The following is a 21868-nucleotide window of genomic DNA, read 5'->3' on the forward strand; positions in this document are numbered from 1 at the left end:
TATACTGATCTCTTGTTTATTAGTTTTATTGCTGTGGTCTTATTTTTGGTTCTGTGGTCCATGAGCGCATACCAGAAGACTGTTTGGGAGGTAAGATTGTTTTTAAAGTTGTCTTGAATTCTTTGTTGAAACAGAGAATATATATGCAAACTTCTTGTTCCAGTTTATAATTTATTTCACTAGAAGTACGTGGTGCCAAAGGGTCTGATTTTGCTCTCTTATCCTATTTAAACTGCATAAAATATATTTAAGGTGTGATCCTGCCTCACACTGGTATCTTGCCCCCTCCCCATAAGGAATAACAGAGCTTTGTTACCTTTTTCTTAACACATGGGTGCCAGGCAGGTAATGAACTAGAACAGGAGGCATGTGTACTCCTCTCATATTTCCACTCACCCCTTCTGTTTAGTTTAAGAACCCAAGCAGCTTGTGTTCATTCACCATTTGTCAAAAGTGGGATGGATGAAGATATAAGAGAGGAATACCTTCCTCTCATTACCTGAAATGGCATGATGTGATGATTGCACATATACACCAAGAACGAAAGTGTGTGAAAAGGGTTCTGTTATGCCCTATGTGGACTACTTACTCACAGAACACTTTCACATGAAAGGATCATACCCATAATGTTCTGGCATCCCTCAGGCTAATACGTGGCTTATGTTTTTTTTTTTCCTTTGGGTTTACTTGTGAACCATGTACTTGCTCTTCCTCCCAGAAATATAGCTTGTAGGCAAGGTTAATCCAGTGTTGGCGGTCCATGTCCTAGCACAGCATCTGTAAGTTAACACACACAAATTGCTTCCAAGGATGGATTTATATATCATTTTAGTGAGATTTTATTTTTCTGTTGTCTTCATGGGAGTTTTGGTAACAGGCATGTATTTTTCAATTAAAAATGCACTTCTATAGATTTTTTAAAAAACAACAACAACATATTGTACAATCTCTTAGTTTTTTCCGTGATTTCCAACCTTTTTCTTCTTGGGGATCTTTTTATCTAGAATATGCTTTAGGACTGTATGCAAAATAAAGTTTGGATGCTCTGATTGGAAAGATGTATTGCTCCAGTCACATACTCTACTATGTAGTTGGGAGTTGCTTTATCTCCCATCCTTACATAGGAAGAACTTGGTTTGACTGCAGTATATAGTAATCATGTGTTTTGACCTGGTCAATATCCTACTAAATTGTTTATATGGGCAAGATTAACTATCTGTTAAAAATTTGTCTTGTTTCTGTTTAGGCTTTTATATCTTTAGCTTTCAGGATTGCTTATGAGATATTCTAGGCAATGCAATATCCAATTACAATTATATATGAGATAAGCATTGCCTTTCTGACCAAGGTTGGAGATTGCTGATCTATCTATGTTAGTCATATGCTTTTGCACGAAATGTACTTTATGATTACAGAACTTTGTTTTCATTCATATGAGTTGAAAGCAAACTATTTAATTAAAGTGTTAAATTATTGGTGGTTTTGGTATGCTCACTACCACCAGTCTTGGGTATTCTGTGTGGTGGGAGAGGGGCCCCCCCAAAATACTGCTACAAACTAACTTTGAAAACCATCTTGGTTTGTAGAAATTGGAGGAGGAAAAAGGCAAAAAGGAAAAAGAGAGACAAGAAATTGAAAAAGAACGCCGTGAAAGAGAAAGGGAACGGGAGCGTGAGAGAGAGAGAAGGGAGCGTGAAAGAGAGAGGGAAAGAGAGCGTGAACGAGAGAAGGAGAAGGAACGGGAGCGTGAACGAGAAAGAGATAGAGATCGGGACCGCACTAAAGACAGAGACCGGGACAGGGAAAGAGATCGGGACAGAGACCGTGAAAGAAGCTCAGACCGCAACAAAGATCGGAGCAGATCTAGGTAAATAATGCTGGGTTATAGGTCCTTTTACACATTTTTAACATTTATTTTTGAAGGAAAATAATTCCACAATGGTATTCAGGTTTCCCAAGGACATTGTGCAACTAAACCACAAGGCTCTGTGTTAAATAAGTTGACTACAACAGTGGTACTGTGTACCTCATGCTCTTTCCTAAATTTGTTCAGTGGTGAATAAAACCATTGTTTTTGTGGTAATTGAAAGGCCCTCAATTGTTATGCTGTGCCTTCAGGTTGTTTCCAACTTATGGTGACCCTAAGGTAAACCTGTCATGGGTTTTCTTGGATGAAAGTGGGTGGCTCACCCAAAGTCACAGAGTGAGTTTCCATGACCAAGCAGGGATTTGAATTGTAATCCAACTTTCAAAATCATTACACCATGCTGTCTGTCTGTTGAATTGTACCATTGTTCAAAAGACCATTTGCCTGATAACTATGCATGAGCAATAGCATGACTAATTTGAATGCAACAGCTGTATGAGTTTTTGCTTATTACCTCTAAATCACTATTTTTTGTAAATCTCGTGGTGAATGACACTTCAGTTATCTAGCAGGGTTAATTGGACTTTACCTTGTTGTCTACAGTGTTAGTTGTTGAAAACCCCATACATTAATCACCTGGTATTATGTTTGTTCACAGGGAAAAAAGCAGAGACAGAGAAAGGGAACGGGAACGGGATAGAGAGCGGGAACGGGAGAGAGAGCGGGAACGAGAGCGAGAAAGAGAAAGAGAGCGGGAAAGGGAACGAGAAAAGGACAAGAAAAGAGATAGAGAAGAAGATGAAGAAGATGCGTATGAGCGCCGTAAACTGGAAAGGAAGCTACGAGAAAAAGAAGCGGCTTATCAAGAGGTATCTGGGAAAGTAATTCCTGATCTATGGGTTTTGATTCTAGTGCAAGTGAGAGAGATTTGTATGGGGTGGGCAGAGAATCTGATTTCCACCAGAGATCCCTCGTCCTGCAGAGAACTGAACTGCAGCCTCCCAGTATATCATTAGTCTCTCGGGGGAAGCTGTTCCAAGGAAGGTGTACTGACTTTTTTGAGCAAATTTTGAGCATAATACTGTTCACAGTTGTTAGGATCCAACTCAGGATGGAGCTTGTTTCCTGTGTGGCTAATTCCTGCACATACTGTTGTTCATATTATAGTCATTTGCTAGTATTGAACAATAGAGTTCTACAGAATCAGTATTTATCAGAGCATAATATAAAGCTGATGTAATCATAAATGGTAATATAAATGAATTTGTTATTCTGAAATAAAGGACTACTTTTAGTTCTTTGGTGAATGGTGTAATAAGCAGATTGCTTTCTTCCAGCGCCTTAAAAATTGGGAGATCAGAGAACGAAAGAAAGCTAGAGAATATGAGAAAGAAGCGGAGAGGGAAGAAGAAAGACGAAGGGAGATGGTAAGGGTTTTGTCACTTTTCCATTGCTTTCATGAAGTGGCTGAAGAGAGTCTCAAGTGTATTAGAATTGCAAAATTTGTCTTCGACATTTTAGTCTTAAAGCACAATGTCAGGAAATAATGATATTCTGTAAAATTATTTTCTATCGTTTAATAAATAAAAGGTCACACACCTCTCTATGTTAAAGCTTTGCTTGAATGTAGAGAGGTGTGTGACCTTTTATTTATTAAAGGCTCCCAAGGTGTCTTATAAGAGCAAATTTAGACACAAAAATGCAGGGCTGGGGAGTAGTGGTGAATTTGGGTTACTGCTTGTCCTGCTCCGGAGTAAGATACTTTTTCTTAATGTTACTCCTACTCCTGTAAAAACCTCTTACTCTTTACTCCTACTCCCCAGCCCTGCAAAAATGTCTGCATAGGTTGTTCCAAGAAAAACTAAAATATGTCCTGGATATAAAATACTATGTAGTTTCACAGCTCCATTCTACATTCTTCAGAGGTATTCTTAGTAAAATGAAAATTCAGAATCCAGTTGTGCCATGTTTTGGTATCCTAAAGATTGCAGCTTTGCCAGTATAATTGCATTTTATTATGTTTTGTCTTTCAAAGTACCTGCAGATTCTAATTAGCTGTAGAGACAGGTATGAACAACCGATAGCTCCTTATAGCTCCAAAGCATTTGTATTGTTTTGTCTTGGTACAGAGCACAAGAGATTCTAATTTACCTCCAAAATTACCTGAATCGTTTTATGAAGCCTTAATCTATTGCATATGTGGCTTCCAACATCTCCATTACTGCCAGCATGATTCCCTCCTCCCTTTTTTGGTTTAACTTGAAATCTCTGGAAGAGCTCTGTAAAACTCAAGACTACTCCATTGTGACTTTTTAAAAAGGTTTCCCTGTGTTACTATTCCCTTTTCTATTTTCTCCCCAATGGACTAATACAGCAGCCATGATTTTTAATGTAAACTGTTCTGCATACATCACTAGTGGGCAAATGGGCCATATATGGCTTGCTCCTATTACATTCAGCAGCACTGTGGCAGTGACAAAGAACCTAATTTTTTGGTGTATTTCTATTTTAAATCAGTGGTACTCAAACTTCTTACCCTTCAGACTCTCCATGCTGGTGTCCCTCCTCCCCTGCCTCCATATCCACAGCTTGATAATATTCAAATATATATAATATATATATTTTCCAAAAGGCAACCCTTCATTTTGCCATTTTATATAAGAGTCACCATTTTAATATGCCATTGTATTTCATGATAGTTGACCATCCACAGATTTTGGTCCTGGAACCAAACTCCAGTGGATACCAAGTGCCAACAATAAATGGATAAAAATATTTTGTTTATTTAGTGTGAATATTTTCATTTGCACATTCATCTATATTCATATTTTAACATTTTATAAGGAAACAACAGCATTCAAATTAAAAGTTTTACTAAAGTAAATTCAATATCAACTGAACATGTATGTAAATTTTACACATAAAAAAGAAAATAGACTGAAGTCTACAGAAGCTCATGCTGCCAACTTCTTTATTTTAGTTAGTCACAAAGGTGCTACAAGATCTCTCTACTTAGTTAGAAAAGAGGAGGGATTAGGGCCTCCAAGTTTCATCCCCTCCTTGAGCGACTCTAGCATACACGTCCAGGGGTCCTGCCCCACCATTTTAGAACCACTGTTTTAAATCAAGGCAAGAAGGGACTCTGGATGTGAATCTGTTCTGAAACAAGGCATGAATGTTCCCCACACATCTTGATGTAAAGCAGAAATGCACTACAAAGCCACCACCATGCTACAGTACTGAAACTGAATGGCACATTTTAGCCACCTGTATGTTCCAGGAGCAAGGGGTCTTTGGAAATTGCCTTACCCTGTATATATGTGTAAAAAAACTATCCAGGATATAAGCTTTTAAGAAGTGCAGTAAAACTATGTGACCTTCATGTAAACTAACTTTAAAGAGTGTTGCTTGAAACAGGTCTGCCTTTGTAAGGTGCAAGTGTTGCCCAGGTGGAAGATATAAAGTGCCCAGTTGTTGACACCTACAGGTAGTGATTCCAGAGACCTGTGAAATTTTCCCACAAATTGGGGAGGAGGGTGTATTTTGGTGCACTTCAGTTGCTTCCATCCCTGGGTCATAATCTCCAAAATTCTATTAGAAATAGGCAGACTTCTGAGGCACTGTTAACATTTATTAAACTTCCATAGGCAAAAGAAGCAAAACGTCTAAAAGAATTTCTAGAAGATTATGATGATGACAGAGATGATCCCAAATACTACAGGTATGTTTATCACGTACTTTACCAGATTGGTTTGTGTTTTCTGGTGATATTAAATTTCTCAAGGCATACCTATTATCAGGAGGAAACCTTGCCACAAGATGCAGTGACAGATGCCAATTTGAAGAGCTTTAAAAGGGCAGTTCGAGGCCCGAGTGCCGCATGATGGGGTGAGCTCCCATCACTAGTCCCAGCTTCTGCCAACCTAGCAGTTCGAAAGCATGCAAATGCAAGTAGATAAATAGGTACCACTCCTGTGGGAAGGTAAGCAGCATTCTGTGCAGTCATGCTGGCCACATGATCACAGAGTAATCTTGAACAACACTGTCTCTTTGGCTTAGTAATGAGCACCGGAAACAACTTGCTAACCGTGTCAATGGGTTACCTTTACCTTTAAAAGGGCATTAGAGTAGGAATTCATAGAGGGTAGGACTGTACTATTTCCAGTATCAGAAGCATTATGCTTCTCTGTATCAGTTCCTGGGCAGTAGGAGCGTGAGGCCCCAGTGGTAGTCATTTAGGTTTCCCATAGCCAACAGAATGGTCACTACATAAGCAGAATGAGAAACTGATTCAGCACAGCTCTTACATTCTTGTGATCTGGAGAAGTGATGTGGGAGCTATGACAAAACCAATATGATTTAAGCAGATTTGACCTGTTCTTAATACAGGGTTCAGCTCATCTCAAACAAATGCATTGTGGACCATTAGCAACACTACACCAGTCATGCCACCAGACTGAGGAGTTTGTAGTAGTTTTTATGTCTTTTGTTGCTTGAAATTGAAATTGATTTGAAGGGACTCTAGTACCAATAAATGATGTGCTAATTTGGGTAACTTTTGAAAATGTCTGTTATAGATTTTACCTACTCTTCAAATGCATTGTTAGGGCAGCTTTCAGTGTTTTATTAAACATGCTGTAAAATATTTAATAATAACTGCAGTTTACATATTTTTTGTCTCAAGAGAGATAGCAAAGTGAAGAACATACATATCTCTTTGAAGAGAGCACTCCAAAGCCAGGGCATGACTACTGAAAAGACCCTCTCCCCAGTAACTATCTGCTTAATACAAAAATAAGTCTTTTCTTTCCCTTTAGAGAGTAAAACCTGAAACTTTGTAGACTAAATTCTGAATAAAATGATTATGCAATGCTTATCTTTTGACATTCATTCATAAGGAAGCAAAGCTTTGTGTTGCAAGAACTTATAAACTAAAAATTAGATGCCTGTTACAGAGGAAGTGCTTTGCAGAAGAGATTGCGAGACAGGGAGAAGGAAATGGAAGCAGATGAACGGGATAGAAAAAGAGAAAAGGAAGAACTGGAAGAAATCAGGCAACGTCTTCTTGCAGAAGGACACCCAGATCCTGATGCTGAATTACAAAGAGTAAGGAAAAACTATCTTGGCAAAGAAATGTAAAACTGGCATTGTTGTGATGTAGACTCTGTCAAATGATTCAAGTATTGATGAGCTAGACACTTGTGACAAGATTTCCAGGTAAACAGGTTGTTGGAAAACACTGGTTACTTCTGGTCTGAATTCAAGATAATATCTATTTGGAAGACATGGGAGAGAGCCTTCACTGAGGTGGCCCCACAGTTGTGGAAGCCCAACTGACACAAATGCTGGTGTCATTTTGGTATAAAGTCAAAACATGGGTTTTTGTTAAAGCATTTAAGCCTGGTTGACTTTCTCCAGTTTGTGTACAACCCATGTTTGACGTTATTGTAGATTGTTTTAATTGGTTTTAAATAGTCTGGTTTTGAAGTAATAAATGCAAATATTTTTAGTATTTCAGCATTATTTTTAATTATTGTTTTATATTGATCTTATTGCAAACTGCCTGGACATCATCATCATCATTATTATTACATCTTTAGATATAGGGTGGGCTAGAAATATTTAAATAAATACTGTTATGTTTTAAAACTCTCTTATTAGTACAGTGTGCCCGCGTTATACGCGGGCATGCTTTATGTGGACTTGAGGGTACTCGATCAAGCCGCGGGGAACATGCAGGGCGCAAGGGGCAGTGCATCCCATTCAAAAAATGGGATGTCCGCACGAGCCCCATTCAAATGAATGGGGCTCAAGCATACACAAAATTAGCCTTACACGGGGGAAGGTCCGGAACGGATCCCCCCATGTAAGGCAAGGGCCCACTGTACTAATATTGTTAATTTGGACTACCGTATTTCTTACAAATCCAAATTACTTGGTTTTGTTTTTTTCAAAGGAAGGGATTAGATTTTCTGTTTTTAAGAGAATAGCCAGAGTTGTTTTATATGTTTGAACTCCTAATAAGTGTAATTTAGAAAGATAGCACATAAGGACTTAACATGATACTGGTAGAATTCAAAGATATAGCTGTGTTAGTCTGTAGAATCAGTATGTGGAGAACTCTTGTGGCACCTTTGAAACTGATTGAAAGAAAGAAGTTGGCAACATGAACTGTTGTAGACTTCAGTCTACTTCCTCAGATGCTTGGAAGTAGACTGAAGTCTATGAAAGCTCATGCGGCCAACTTCTATGAATTAGTCTCAAAGGGTACTACAAGATCTCTCTACTTACCATCGTAGTGTTACCTACTTATTTTTATTCACTTTTCCTCTTTAAACCAATTTCTCTTACTTTAAGATGGAACAAGAGGCTGAAAGACGCCGGCAGCCACAAACCAAACAGGAGCCAGAATCTGAGGAAGAGGAGGAAGAAAAGCAAGAAAAAGAAGAGAAGAGGGAAGAACCTGAAGAGGAGGAGGAAGAGCCAGAACAAAAGCCCTGCCTTAAACCAACACTACGACCCATTAGTTCTGCTCCATCTGTTTCATCTGCAAGTGGCAATGCAACTCCCAACACTCCAGGAGATGAATCTCCCTGTGGCATCATCATCCCACATGAAAATTCTCCTGATCAGCAACAACCAGAGGAATATAGGCCTAAAATAGGACTAAGCCTTAAACTTGGCAAGTTTTTTTTTCTTGTTTCACTTTCCTTTTTAAGGGTAGTTTGAAAGTGGATAGATAGAACTCTGCTCCTAAATTTTAACACTATTAACTGGGGTGCATCTACAGTGTACAAATAATGCAGTTTGACACCACTTTAAGTGCTGTAGCTCTGTGCTATGAAATTCTGGGATTTGTAGTTTTACAAGCTCTTTAGCCTCTTGCGAAAGCATGCTGATGCCTCACAAAACTAAAAATCCCAGAATTTTAGAATTGAGCCATGACAGTTAAAGTGGTATCAAACTACATTATTTCTACAATGTGAATGCTTCCTTGGAAATGAACTCTTTACTTCAGACCTTCTGAATACAGGTATCAGATATGATTGTTATTCCCAAAGGGAACAGTGAAACTGAGTGAGGCAGTTCTTCTGATTCAGGAATTTATTTCAGTTGAGACTAACAGTTGGATTTAGGATTTAATCTTGACATTTCAATAGAGTCTTTGTTTGTTTTTTCCTTTTTTATGTAGGTGCATGCAATAGTCCTAACCAGCCCAATGCTGTGAAAAGAAAGAAACTCACTGTAGACAGTGTCTTCAATAAATTTGAAGATGAAGACAGTGATGACATGCCACGGAAAAGGAAACTGGTACCTCTGGATTATGGTGATGAAGACAAAGGCTCTTCCAAAGGCAGCGTCAACACTGAAGAGAAGCGGAAACACATTAAGAGTCTAATTGAGAAAATCCCTACTGCCAAACCAGAGCTGTTTGCTTATCCTCTTGACTGGTCTATTGTGGATTCAGTGAGTGTAAACTTCTTTAAAATCTTGAGTACGATCTACACAACACTTACTACAACATGTTGTCAGACCTCAGAGTCTTAAAAATTACCCCGACTCCCTCCATATAGAATTTCAACAATGTGCAGGGTACTGCATAACAGAAGAGTGATTAGAAACACCACCTTCCCCTACCCGTCCACCAGAATGAACATCTGCTCACAGGGCTCTGCCACTAGTGAAAAGAATCAAAGCCATTGATTGCATCCTATATCATTCGACAGCAGACCAGGAGGTTTTGTTCTTGTTCAGTTTAAAAACTCCTTTATTTCCTTATTGAGTACTCTGTTGTGTTAGGTGGAAATTTAACTATAACTACATAAGAGTGGGAAGCATGCAACCCCTCCCATTGTTTGACTGCAATTCCTAGCATTCCTCACCATTGGCTATAAGTGATTAGGGCTACTGGGAGTTGTGACCAAATGCATCTGGAGGACTGCATGATTCCCACCCATGACAGATGTGTTGACATTCATAGGTTTCTGCATTATCCTTCAAATCCTGGCTTTTACATATGGAGGAAGGCTAAGAATTAACTCAACTTTTAGTTGCTTAACCCTTTGCTATAACATACCTATTTTAATTGCTTTGTGTACTACAACAAACTCAGTATAGGTTTCTTTTTTTGAAAGAAATTGAAGGATTGAAATTATGATAATTAGCCCTGTGAGATAAGTTATAGTTTAATGAACAAGCTGTTGTTCATGGCTAGAGGAAATGTAATGTTAATTCGTAGTTATGTGTTAGCTTGGAACTAAATGTTACTGATTTAAGTGGAATATTCTTCCATATAACTGTATATATGGTTGCAACCTGAAACTTTTCTCTTACAGTAAAACACTATAGCTCATAAACAAATTAGCTTATGAACTATACACTGGACCAGGTATATCATGAAGTAATCTCCATTTATTTTCCTATTTAAACCCTTTGAACATTGTAGTTTTAATTTTGAATGATGTTGACACATGAAATTAAAATAATGTATTTTGCAAGTACAAAAATATATGATTACCTAAAATGATACTGCTTTCTGTTCTAGACATTAATGGAACGTCGAATTAGACCTTGGATCAATAAGAAAATAATAGAATATATTGGTGAAGAAGAAGCAACACTAGTCGACTTTGTTTGTTCAAAGGTTTACTTGTTTATATAAATACATTTTTGGTGACTTGTCCTTTGGGTGGAAGGTCATTTTCTCAATACTTATACATGATAAACTATTCACAGTGCTTATTGGTTGCTTTGGCTTCCATCCATGAATGCTTAGCATCTAGGTTTTTGAAAGAGGACCCAGGTTGTAAAAGTTGGTGTTGGACATGCATTTCATATTGATTATCTATTTTGGAAATGATCTACTCCAAGTATGACAGTAAATAATGTGAAGACTTTGTTTAAAGTGATATTCTGGGGCACAAGTGGCAGCTGCTTACCTCATCTCCCCAGTGTAATTCAACCATTTAAAAATAACTTGGGAATGCCTGTGGAGAAACAGAAGACCTGGAACAGAAATGTACTGTAAATCTACCCTCCAAGTCATGTAGTGTAAATTACTTATTTATTTATTTATTTATTTATTTATTTCGTGTAAGTAACTGCTTTATTGGTGGAAAAATCCTAGAAAAAGCACCAGCTTTTCTAATTTTGTTAGAATTTGCATTCAAGTTTAATGTTTATTTGGGTGACATCTCTAAATCGTATGTGAATCAATGTTCATAATCCTTCAAGTGCTCTGTTCTGAGATTCTGTACATCTCTTTTTTACAGGTTATGGCTCACAGCTCACCACAAAGCATCCTGGATGATGTTGCTATGGTAAGTAAAGAAAAAGCATCCAGGATTTCCATCTAGTGCAAATTCAGAATTTTCGGTCTGGAAAACAAAAGCAATGCTTCCACCAATTTCTAACAAACAAATAGATAAATACTTCTCCAGCTGTTAATATACTTTTCTTTTTCCTGCAGGTGCTAGATGAAGAAGCAGAGGTTTTTATAGTGAAAATGTGGAGATTATTGATATATGAAACAGAAGCGAAAAAAATTGGCCTGGTGAAATAATGAATCATTTTTGTTTTTAGGGCTCCATTTCAATTTTTTTGTTTCACATCACTGAAGAACTTTGAAGTTTCTCTGTCTTCAGAGGCATTTGTGAGACCTGTATTTTTTAAATGTAGAAAATGTGAATTTTTTTTCATCCTCTGTTACACTGAGGTTCCCCTTGTTCCACTTCTAAGCTTCCTTGGTTGTAATTATTTGAATCCTGCATTGGTGGTTTTTCATTTACCAGGTACAGTTACAGGAATGGTTTATAAATTGCAGCTGCTGTATACAGTCTCCAAAATTCATCTTCTAAACTGATCCTGTAAATATTAAAAAGACCCATGTTAGAAAACATCTGCACTTACTACATACAAAAATAGTCATTTTTATGTAAATGCATCCCTCTTTCTTTGCTCTCCATTTTTAAAGATAAGAATAAACTTTAAAATTCAAAAGATGAATGGGAGTTATTTTGCTGACACTCAGTTTTTATCTGCATGGATGTGGGCCTATTCCCTCGTTGGATTCCATAAAATTTCTGGACGAACCTGCAGAAATATTGTTGGGCTTGTATCGTCTCAAACATCCTTACAAAGCTATTGTTTTCATCCTATTATATGCAGCCTTGTGTTGAGTTAAACTGGTGGCACAAATTCACACTTTAAAAATCAAGGATTACAAGTGCACACATTTGAATTTAATCCTACTAATCTGACATCCCAAATATTAAATTTTTTTTAAAAAGCTTGGGACATTTATGAAAAGAAAAGGTTTGAAGATGTAACTGAGCACAACAGTTTACAATGTTAAATCATATGTTTTCAAACAATGCAGAATTTTTTAAATGTAAGACATTGGGTCAGCTGTGACTTTAGTCTTTTCTTTCATTCTTTTTTGTACTGTAAACTGTAAGTCAGATTGCTAGCAGGCACTATTTCTTGCCTTTCACTCTGTATGGGTTTTATACATAAGCTGATGTGTGGTATAAATAACTATGTACTGTAAAATGCATTTTAAAAAATCTCACACATAAGTGAAAAGATATTCTGTACTATGGACATTCTTGACTGCAAGATGAACAGTTTCCAGGAAGCAACAATTGTCTCCATTTAAAAAAATAAGATATCCTGATACCTCCCTTTACCTGAAGAAATACAGGCTGACCTATATAGAAGGGATATGTGACCTAGTGTTATTGAATTCTTGCATTATAGGACAGTTCCTGAGAAATAAAACAAACTTCTTAACAAATGGGATCATATAAAGGTTCCACTGTGTAAATATTTCAGATATTAAAAGTGTATATATTTGATCTTGACTTTGTACATATGTCTCAAGGTTCTGTTGTCACTTCTGTTTCATTCCATGAAATAACGTATATAGGTGACTTGTTGATGTGAAATTGTAGTGTATCAGTATGGATGAAGTACACTGGCCAAATAAGTTGAATTCTGACTGTTTTGATGAATTTCATCCCATTAATTGCAGCAGATTAGTGGTTTTAATTTTAAAAATTTAAGGCATGCAGTAGTCCAGTCACAAGGTAATGTGTAATGGGAATGTTGGTAGAGATGAAAAGCTAGGTTGTAATGTATTAATACATTTGTGTGTCTTAAGATTATATGAATGAGAGTCATCCAAGAAGCCCAGATATTTACTCAAGTCTTGAAAGCAGAGAGCCCTGGCCTCCTTTATCAAATCCACCTGTAGTGCTGTTTTCCTTCCTTCCTCGTTCCCCAACTGCCTTCCACCTTACTGAACATTTACTGAACATAGTCTTTTCCAACGAGTAATGCTATCTGACACCATGTCCAAAGCGTGATTTTGTTGTTGTGTGCCTTCCTTGTTTCCAACTTACAGCAAACCTATGGTGACCCTATCAAAGGGTTTTCTTGGCAAGAACTGTTCAGAGGGGGATTGTTTTTGCCTTCCTCTGAAGCTAACAGAGTTCACTCGCTCAAGGTCACCAGTAAGTTTTGATGGCTGAGCAGTTTTGAACCCTGTTCTCCAAGGTCATAGCCCAGTGCTCAAACCACTGCACTACGCTGGGTCCTCTCCAAAGTGTGATTGCCTTAGTTTGGTTATTTTGGCTTCTAGTGAGTGTTTGGGCTTTATATCCCCTAAGGGCCATGGAAATGCCTGGAACACTTCAGGTTGCCATAGTGAAGACTGGAGATGGCTCCTGTACCTTTAATGGTTGTGCAGAAGTAATTCCAGCAGGTATTGCTTGTCACACAACCCAGCAACAACACCTGCTAAAATTCCATCTATTACACAACCATTAAAGGTTTGGGAGCCCTCTCTAGCAATGGCACATGCTTTGCTTTAAATGCAAATGTCCCAGATCTGAATTCTTCCATTTCTTAAGTAGGGTTGGGAAAGTTTTCCTTCTCTTTAACACCTAAATATTTGCTGCAACTTAGAAGTCAAGCTGTGTGCAGTGAACTAGTGAGCTGTTTGGGGATAAGGCCACTTTCTACTCTTTATTTTGCTTGGAGGTGAGGGCAAGCATCCTGTAAATAAAATGCATATTTAACACATGCTTGTCATGAATATAATGTTGAAGTATTAACCATATGCTTCGAGGATTTTCATCCAAGATCCAAAAAACTCTAATCCCATTTCTTCTCACCACTGCCTTGCTCCTAAATAATTTTACTATATAATTTTATAATTCACACAAGAACAAACTTACTGAAAGCAATTCAGTTTTGCTCTCAACCGTCACCAACCTATTAGTCTTCCTGCCACAAACAAGTAAGCAAATAATTGTCTAAGGCTCCATCCGCAGTGCAGAAATAATCCAGTTTGACACCTATTTATTTATTGTATTTATACCCCGCTCCTCAGCCCTAAAGGCTCTCAGAGGCTTACAGATAGTTATTCAGACACTTCCCTGCCCTCAGGCTTACAACCTAGAAAGACCTGACACAAAAGGAGGAGGAAATGGTGGTGGGGAAGGGGATCAAGTCCAGTGGTGGTTCTCTCCCTCTGAGGCCTGGACCATGGCAGATGAACTGGTGGGAGGGCCCATCTTCTTGCTCTGGATAGCCCTGATGGAATTGGGCCTGACTTTTCACTCCCTCCCAGTCCAGATGATGCTGGATGGCATGGAGGGAGGGCTCTTCTTCAGGCTAGCCCCTTTACTCTCAGAAACAGACCCATCCAGCTCTCAAATAAAATTGGTCAAAACCTTACATTAAAAATGTAAAAACAATTAAAATCTAGTTAAAAACTAAATTTTTTCAAAGATATGCTTTGTTGGTCTGTAGAATCAGTATGTAGAGAGACCTTGTAGCACCTTTGAGACTAACTGAAAGAAGTTGGCAGCATAAGCTTTTATAGACTTCATTCTACTTCCTCAGATGCTTTTGGTGGAATGGAAGCCAGGGACAGACATATATGGCTGTCCGTGGTTTCCACTCCACTAAATGCATCTGAGGAAGTAGGCTGAAGCCTACGAAAGCTCATGCTGTCAACTTTTTTCAGTTAGTCTCAAAGGTGCCACAGTATAAAATTATATGAAACATACCAAAATTAATAAACATGAGTACTACCCCATATAAAAGCCTCTGTGACATATTGAATGCCTGCTGGAATGAAATCATCTTTACCTGCTGGTGAAGGAAAAGCAGGGAGTGGAATATACAAGTAAAGTACTTCTGATGTCCACCCAACCTCTTAATTGTAGTTAGATTACTTTCAAGATAGTTCTGATTGATGGCAACCCTGTCATAGAGTTTTCTTAGTAAGATTCAGAAAAGGTGTTCCATTAACATTTCTTTAAGGTTGAGAAAGTGTGACTTCCCCAAGGACACTCAATACTAGGTCCAAAACACAGTGCAGGAATAATCCAGTATGAGACTGCTATAACTGCCTTGGCTCAATGCTAGGGAATTCTGGGAACTAGTTTTTGTAAGACATTTAGCCTTCTCTGTCAGAGCTCTGTTCCCAGGGTTCTCAAGCACAGTGGTCCCCAAACTGTGCCCTTTAAGAAATTTTGGACTTCAGAAGCTTCAGCCATGTTGACCAATAGTCTGGGATTCTGGGAGCTGAAGTGCAAAAAAGAGCAAAGTTTGGTTACCACTGCTAGTAGCACTGAGCCAGGGCAGTTAAAGTAGTCTGCACTGTGCTTTGGGCCCTAGTCCAATATTCAGATCGCTCTGCCAGATTCTCTCTCAAGCATAATACACTTGGCCCTCCATATTTGCTAGGGTTATTATGGGCACAAGACCCCCATGAATATGGAAAAACTGCAAATAACAAAAACCTGTTTTTACTGGAGAGGACACCTCTAGGAATCTCAAGGTCCTCCAGTAAAACTCTGTGGTTAACATCCGACAGACACTGACCATAGAACTGCACCGGAAGAGCTACAAATGCCTAGTGGAGTATTCTCTCTAGGAATCACTAGGTCTTTCGGTTGCACCTTTTAGTTAAAGTTGACTAAAGAGTTGCACTGGAGAACCTAAATATTCCTAGAGAAAACATATTAATCAAATCCGTTGGTAATCAAAGATGCAAATATGGAGGGATGGGCAAGTTGATGGCTTTAACACCCTACTGACCAGCATGAAAAATCTAAGCATGTACTGAATTCTCTCATTGAGCTAGAACTTGTGACCACAGAATTATGGCTGGATTGTGTCCATTGTTGCACCTATTACTATATACTTAAAAAAGAGAAAGTTACATTACTTTAATTGCCATGGTTCAGTGCTATGGAATCCTGGGATTTGTAGTCTTGTGGTGCTCTGACAGCGAAGGCCAAATGTCTCACATAACTACAAACCCAAGAATTCCATAACACTGGGACCATGAAAGTTAAATCGGTATCAGCCATAGGTCCTACATTAAAAGAAACCCATGAGTCGGCGCTTCAGCCAAGTTGGCCATGGTTTCCTCCCCTCAGACATTGAGGTAATTATAGTTTTTTTGGTGGGTTTTTTGAGCTATGTGGCCATGTTGTAGAAGAGTTTATTGCTGATGTTTTGCCAGCTACTGTGGCTGGCATCTTCAGATAATGTTGGCATGGAAGAGAGAGGGGTAAATATAATATACAGTCTGTCCTCGCCTTACGTGGGGGATCCATTCCGGATCCCTCCGCGTAAGGCGAATTCCGCCTATGCTCGAGCCCCATTGGAAACAATGGGGCTCGTGCGCGGCGGTGCGGGCATGCGCGGGGCGCAACAGGCGCGCGCGCCCATTCAATTGAATGGGACGCGCTGCCCCTTCCGCCCCGCGCACGCCCCGCGGCTTGAGCGCGTATGCTCAAGGCCGCGTATGGCGCACCCGCGTATGGCGCGGGCGCGCTGTATACACAAACATACATACATATATGCATACTGTGGTAATATGTATCTATCTATACACACGCACACACAGTGGTAATACCACAGCAATACTGTGGTAGGGACAAAGTGTATCTATGTAACCACAGTATGTGTATGTATGTGTGTATACATACATGCATATATTGTGGTATATCTCTATTTCTTCATGGTCTCTGCAAATACATACAAATGGGGTTGTACTGCGCCTACGCAGTGCTGCTTGGAAAACTTCTAGAATCACTGGGCAAAGTTAACTTTGCAGCTTTTTGGCAGTAGCTCCGCCCATCCCTTATAAGTCCCCTGCATTCCTGCTCTTTCCCCAGTTCCTTCTTTCCGCAGCGTTAGCTGCTTTAGGAACTTCGCTTCTATCACTTCTGCTTGTCTCACTGGAAATTCTTGACCTCGGACTGTTTGACCATTCTTGATCCAGGGACGTAGCCAAGGGGGGGGGATCTTGGGGTCCGGACCCCCCCCCCCTTCCATTAGAAAAATGAATGGTGTGTGCTGCTGTGCTGCCGCACCCAAGCCCCATTATAATGGTGGCACTTAGTCTGGACCCCCCCCCCCTTCCTAAAATCCTGGCTACGTCCCTGCTTGATCTGATCTCCTTGTGTGTTGCTGACCATTCTCGGGGTGTTTGAATGACAATTCAGCTGCTATGTCTCCGGCCCTGTTTAAGAAGTGCAACATCTGTGGGGGCAAGATTCCCAGCCAGGACCCACACTCTTCATGTCTTTTCTGCCTGGGTGAGGCTCATAACCCGAAGACCTGAGCTCTTTGCAAGTCTCTGACTCCGCAGGTGAGGAAAAACAGGGATTCCCACCTAAAGGCTGCCCTGTACCAACAGGCTCTCTTGCCTCCGTCAGCCTCCCGCTCCGTCTCGGCACCAGCAGCTTCGGAGCCAGTACCTGCGGTGTTGGCCGCTGTGGCCCAGAGCACCACCACTGAGCCAAGTGCCACTGTTTCAAAAAAGGACGCTGGGTCCGAAGGAGCACCCGATAAGTCCAAATATAAGTCCTCAAAGAAGGACAAATTGAGGCACATGGACTTGGGCTCCAATGAGAGTGTTTTGGCCCAGGCAAAGGATGCGAGCTCCCTGAAGGACTTGAGCTCCAAATCCTCAAGGAAGAGGCCTTTGGATTTGGGAGATGCTTCTCCCCATGACTCTTCCAAGAAGGCTCACACGAGGGCCCCGGTCGGAGGGCATGACTGTGGTGTGTATGTATAGATATAGATATACACAGTCTAATTAAAAATAATAATTGTAAGCGGCTCTGATAGCCTTTAGGGCTGAAGGGCAGAGGATAAGTACTCTAATAATAAATAATAATATAACAACAATATTTTTGTGGGGTTTTTGGGCTACGTGGCCGTGTTCTAGTAGTTTCTTCTAGAACATGGAAGAAACTCTTCTAGAACCATGGATGCTGGCCAGGAAAGCCAACTCCACAATAATAGTAATACAGTGGTAATATATATATATATATACACACACCACAGTAATACTGTAATAATATATATGCACACATACACACACTGTGCTATATATGTGTATTCATATATATATATATATATATACACACACACACACACACACACTCAATTTTTCTGGCCCCTTTCCAGAATGCGCCTGCGCAGCAATACCTCAGCCGCGCATGCGCATAACCCAAGCCGCCTCCGTTGCTGATCGCCCACTTTAAGAGGGCGGAGCTCTGCTTTGCGGCAATGGACCTTGGCAGCCCCGCCCTCCGACGGAGGAGAGCGGCGAGTGGGCAGGTCCTAAACCGGAAGCAGAGGGGTGTGGCTCCAGACTCGGGGCGGAAGGGAAACAAAGTGGTGGGACCGGCTCTGAGGGGGGCCAGGTAAGCGGGGAAGTGGGCCTCTGAGGGGGTTAGAGGCGTCGCTGGCCGCCCCTTCGAGGCTTCTCTCCCTTCGAGGGCGTCGTTGGTGCCCCAGGAAAGCGCCTGTGGGCCGTTTGGGGCCGTTAATCCGGGGCCCGCGCCTGTTGGGGTCAGAACGGGGCGCTTTGTGCTCTGTAAGGGGATGGGGGTGCTTCAGCTCCCAGGAGCCTCAGCCACGGTGGCCAATAGGGATTCTGGGAGCTGAAGTCCAAAGTCCCTTAAACAGCACAGCCTGGCGGCCCCCTTTGAGACTCGGGTGCCACAACACGCCGCGGAAACAATCCAGTTTTGGACCGCCTTTAATTGCTCTGGGGAATCCTGGGAATTGTAGTTTAGTGTGGCACCACAGAGGAGGCCCAATGTCCCGCAGAACTACAGTTCCCAGAATCCCCTAGCATTGAGCCAGGGCATTGAAAGCGGTCTCAGAACTGGATTGTTTCTCCAGTACGCTTTGGACCTGACTGAACGAAAGAGGCTGGCAGTACTAGCTTTCTTTCGTAGATGTAAGTCTTACTTCCTCAGATGCTAAGTGAAAGGAAGAGATTGGCAGCAGGACCTTTCCCAGACTTCAGTCTACTTCCTCAGATGCATAAAATAAGGTTTTACAAGGGACCTCTATGCAGAGAGCTCTTGTAGCCCCTCTGAGACTGACTTGAAAGAAAGACGTTGGCAGCAGGAGCTTTCCTAGACTGGCCTACTTCCCCAGATGCATCTCCTCAGGTGAAAAATGCATCTGAGGAAGTAGACCTAAGCCTAGGAAAGCCCCTGCTGCCAACTTCTCTCTTTCAGGTGGTCTCAAAGGTGCCACAAGATCTCTGTGTACTGATTCTACAGACTAACACAGCTATATCTTTGAATTTCTCAGACACATTTGTCCAAATGCATCTGAGGAAGTAGACTTTAGACTTGAAAAGCTCATGCTGCCAAGCTCTTTCTTTCAATGAGTCTCTGCCTCTGAGGAAGGAGGGTGAAGCCTAGGAAGGCTGCCAACTGCTTCCTTTTGGTGTGTCCCAAAGGTACTGCAAGATCCCTGGCACACCAATTCTTCTTGTTGTTGTGACTTTTGAAGTTGTTTATGACTCACAGCAAACCTGCCGTGGGGTTTTCTTGGCACATTTTCCTAGAGTGGGGGGGTCTGCCGTTGCCATCCTCTGGGGCTGAGAGAGTGTGACTTTCCCAGAGGGTTTCCATGGCTTAGGGCCCAAACAGACAGGCCAAAATAAAGCTGCTTCGGGTCACTTTGGAGGTATGCTCTTTAAACAATGCATGCGTCTTAAGAGGCCAGAAGCCATGTCAAAGCCACACTCCAGTCCTGAGGTCTCGAGCACAGCTTTGGCGCAGCTTCAGGCCTCTTAAGATGCGTGTGTCATTTAAACAGCATATTTCCAAAGTGACTTGAAGCAGCTTCATTTTGGCCTGTCTGTTGAGGTCCTGGGTGGGGATTTGAACTCTGCTTTCCCAGGGTCCTTGTCCAACTCTCAGCTTTCTCTTTAACCACAAAGACTGTCGTTAATTTGGAGCCATGGATGGGATGGTGATCCCTTTTGTGAATAGATAGCCCAACCCTCAAGCCAATACCCCAGCTGGCTCAGTGCCTTTTCTCTCCTCCCTCCCACACACTTCAATTTTGTTCCCCAGGTGGGATGGTGGTTCCTTTTGTAAATGGACTTTATACTTGAAAAATGAGGGGCTGCCCTCTTTTACCAGCTCATTTGTAATTGAAATCATTCTTGGGAAAGGGAAGGATAAGGAGGTAAGGAGGTTTTCTTGACAGCTTTCTTCAGAGTAGATTTGCCACTGCCTCTCCCTGAGGCTGAGAGAGTGTGACTTGCCCAGTAGGCTTCATGGCCCAGCAGGGATTCAAATACTGTTTTCCTAGAATCGTAGTTCAGTCGTCAAACCACTATCCCACGCTGGCTCAGTGGCTCTTCCTTTGTCTCTAATTTTGGGCCACTGGTGGTACGGTGGTGGTCCCTTTTGTGAATGGACATATACTTGAATAAGGAGGGTCTGCCCTCTTGCCAGCTCCCTTGTCATTGAGATCATTGGTGGGGAAGGGCAGACTAGGAGCACAATTAAGTGGTCCCTGAGTGCATAGAAAAGGCTACAATATTACAGAGAAGGATGGGTACGAGGTTCCCACTTTGCTCATGATAGAAGCACTGTGTCATCCTTTCTAGTTCCTCAAAATGCAGAAATTTCATTCATTGAAGCTGATCTCATCTTGGGTATCTCATGTTTATCTGTTCAAACTGTGAGTCAGCTGACATGTAAAGTGAACTGGGTGTGGTGTGTTTTTTTTACTTGGACATATTATTATGCCACTGTCCTATTACTATTTATAAGGTAGTTTAGCTCTTTTTACCCATTGAGTCAAGCTTATCTCAGAGTCTTCTAGTTGTTGTTGTTGTGTGCTCTGAAGTAGTTTATGACCTATAGCGAATTTATCAGGGGGTTTCTTGGCAGATTTCTTCAGAAGGAGTTTGCCATTGTCATCCTCTGAGGCTGAGAGACGCTGTGACATGCCCAAGATCACCCATTGGGTTTCCATGGCCAAGCAGGGAGTCGAATTCAGGTCCCCAGCATCATAGTCCAACGCTCAAACCACTACACCACACTGGTTCCTCTGTCTCAGGCTCAGAGTGAGGAGGAGCCCTTTAAGTGCCATATTAATCATTACTTCTCAGCTTTCCACCAGAATTATTGAAGAAGCCTTTAAACCAGTAGTACCCAATCATTTTATCCTTGGGACCCCCCTTTACATCTACATGAGGGCAATGTGTCCCTCCTCCACTTAACAAAATATATGAATGAAAATATATTGTTTATTCAGTGAGCACGTTTTCATTCGCACACTCATTTATATTCATATTTTAACATAAGGAAACAATATCATCCAAATTAGAACAGCTTTATTTAAGTAAGTTCAGTGTTTAACTCAATGCACATGTAAATTTTACACAAAAGTTTAGGGGAGGAGGTATCAGGTCCTCCAAATCTTCTGCCTCCCCTCCAGCAACTCACTCCCACCCCACCATTTGAGAAACACTCCTTTAGACTGATGCAGCTCTTTTGGCACCTTAAAAATTAACCAATGTGTTAGGACCACACCTTGCATCATCACATGGCATATTATCCTGCATTGGCTGGTGTAGAATGTACTCATACCACACTTGTTCTTTGCCTGATGAAGAAGCCAGTAGAGCTTTCAAAGCTTCTCTTG

The 21868-nt window shown here is 40.9% G+C and overlaps 2 protein-coding genes across 7 annotated transcripts in view; both read left to right on the plus strand.

Moving 5' to 3' along the window:
- RBM25 (RNA binding motif protein 25) overlaps positions 1–12729 on the plus strand; it is a 32614-nt gene extending 19885 nt beyond the window's left edge. For all 4 annotated transcript variants that reach the window (XM_089521821.1, XM_089521820.1, XM_089521822.1 and 1 more), the window contains 10 exons: positions 1587–1867; positions 2526–2736; positions 3205–3294; positions 5515–5588; positions 6823–6973; positions 8225–8549; positions 9060–9334; positions 10413–10511; positions 11140–11187; positions 11337–12729. In XM_089521821.1, the coding sequence (XP_089377947.1) occupies positions 1587–1867; positions 2526–2736; positions 3205–3294; positions 5515–5588; positions 6823–6973; positions 8225–8549; positions 9060–9334; positions 10413–10511; positions 11140–11187; positions 11337–11429 (1647 nt within the window). In that variant the 3' untranslated portion in view covers positions 11430–12729. The remainder of the gene's footprint in view (positions 1–1586; positions 1868–2525; positions 2737–3204; positions 3295–5514; positions 5589–6822; positions 6974–8224; positions 8550–9059; positions 9335–10412; positions 10512–11139; positions 11188–11336) is intronic.
- A 5697-nt stretch (positions 12730–18426) lies between these two features.
- Positions 18427–21868, plus strand: part of PSEN1 (presenilin 1) — a 71068-nt gene continuing 67626 nt past the window's right edge. Inside the window, exon 1 of one of the 3 annotated variants that reach the window (XM_089521827.1) lies at positions 18427–18606. In XM_089521827.1, the coding sequence (XP_089377953.1) occupies positions 18470–18606 (137 nt within the window). In that variant the 5' untranslated portion in view covers positions 18427–18469. The remainder of the gene's footprint in view (positions 18607–21868) is intronic. The other 2 variants (XM_089521825.1, XM_089521826.1) reach the window with 2 other exon arrangements.

The sequence above is a fragment of the Sceloporus occidentalis genome, unplaced genomic scaffold (genome assembly GCF_023333645.1).
Source record: "Sceloporus occidentalis isolate IW3139 unplaced genomic scaffold, rSceOcc1.0.p SCAF_4, whole genome shotgun sequence".
Taxonomy (NCBI): Eukaryota; Metazoa; Chordata; class Lepidosauria; order Squamata; family Phrynosomatidae; genus Sceloporus; species Sceloporus occidentalis.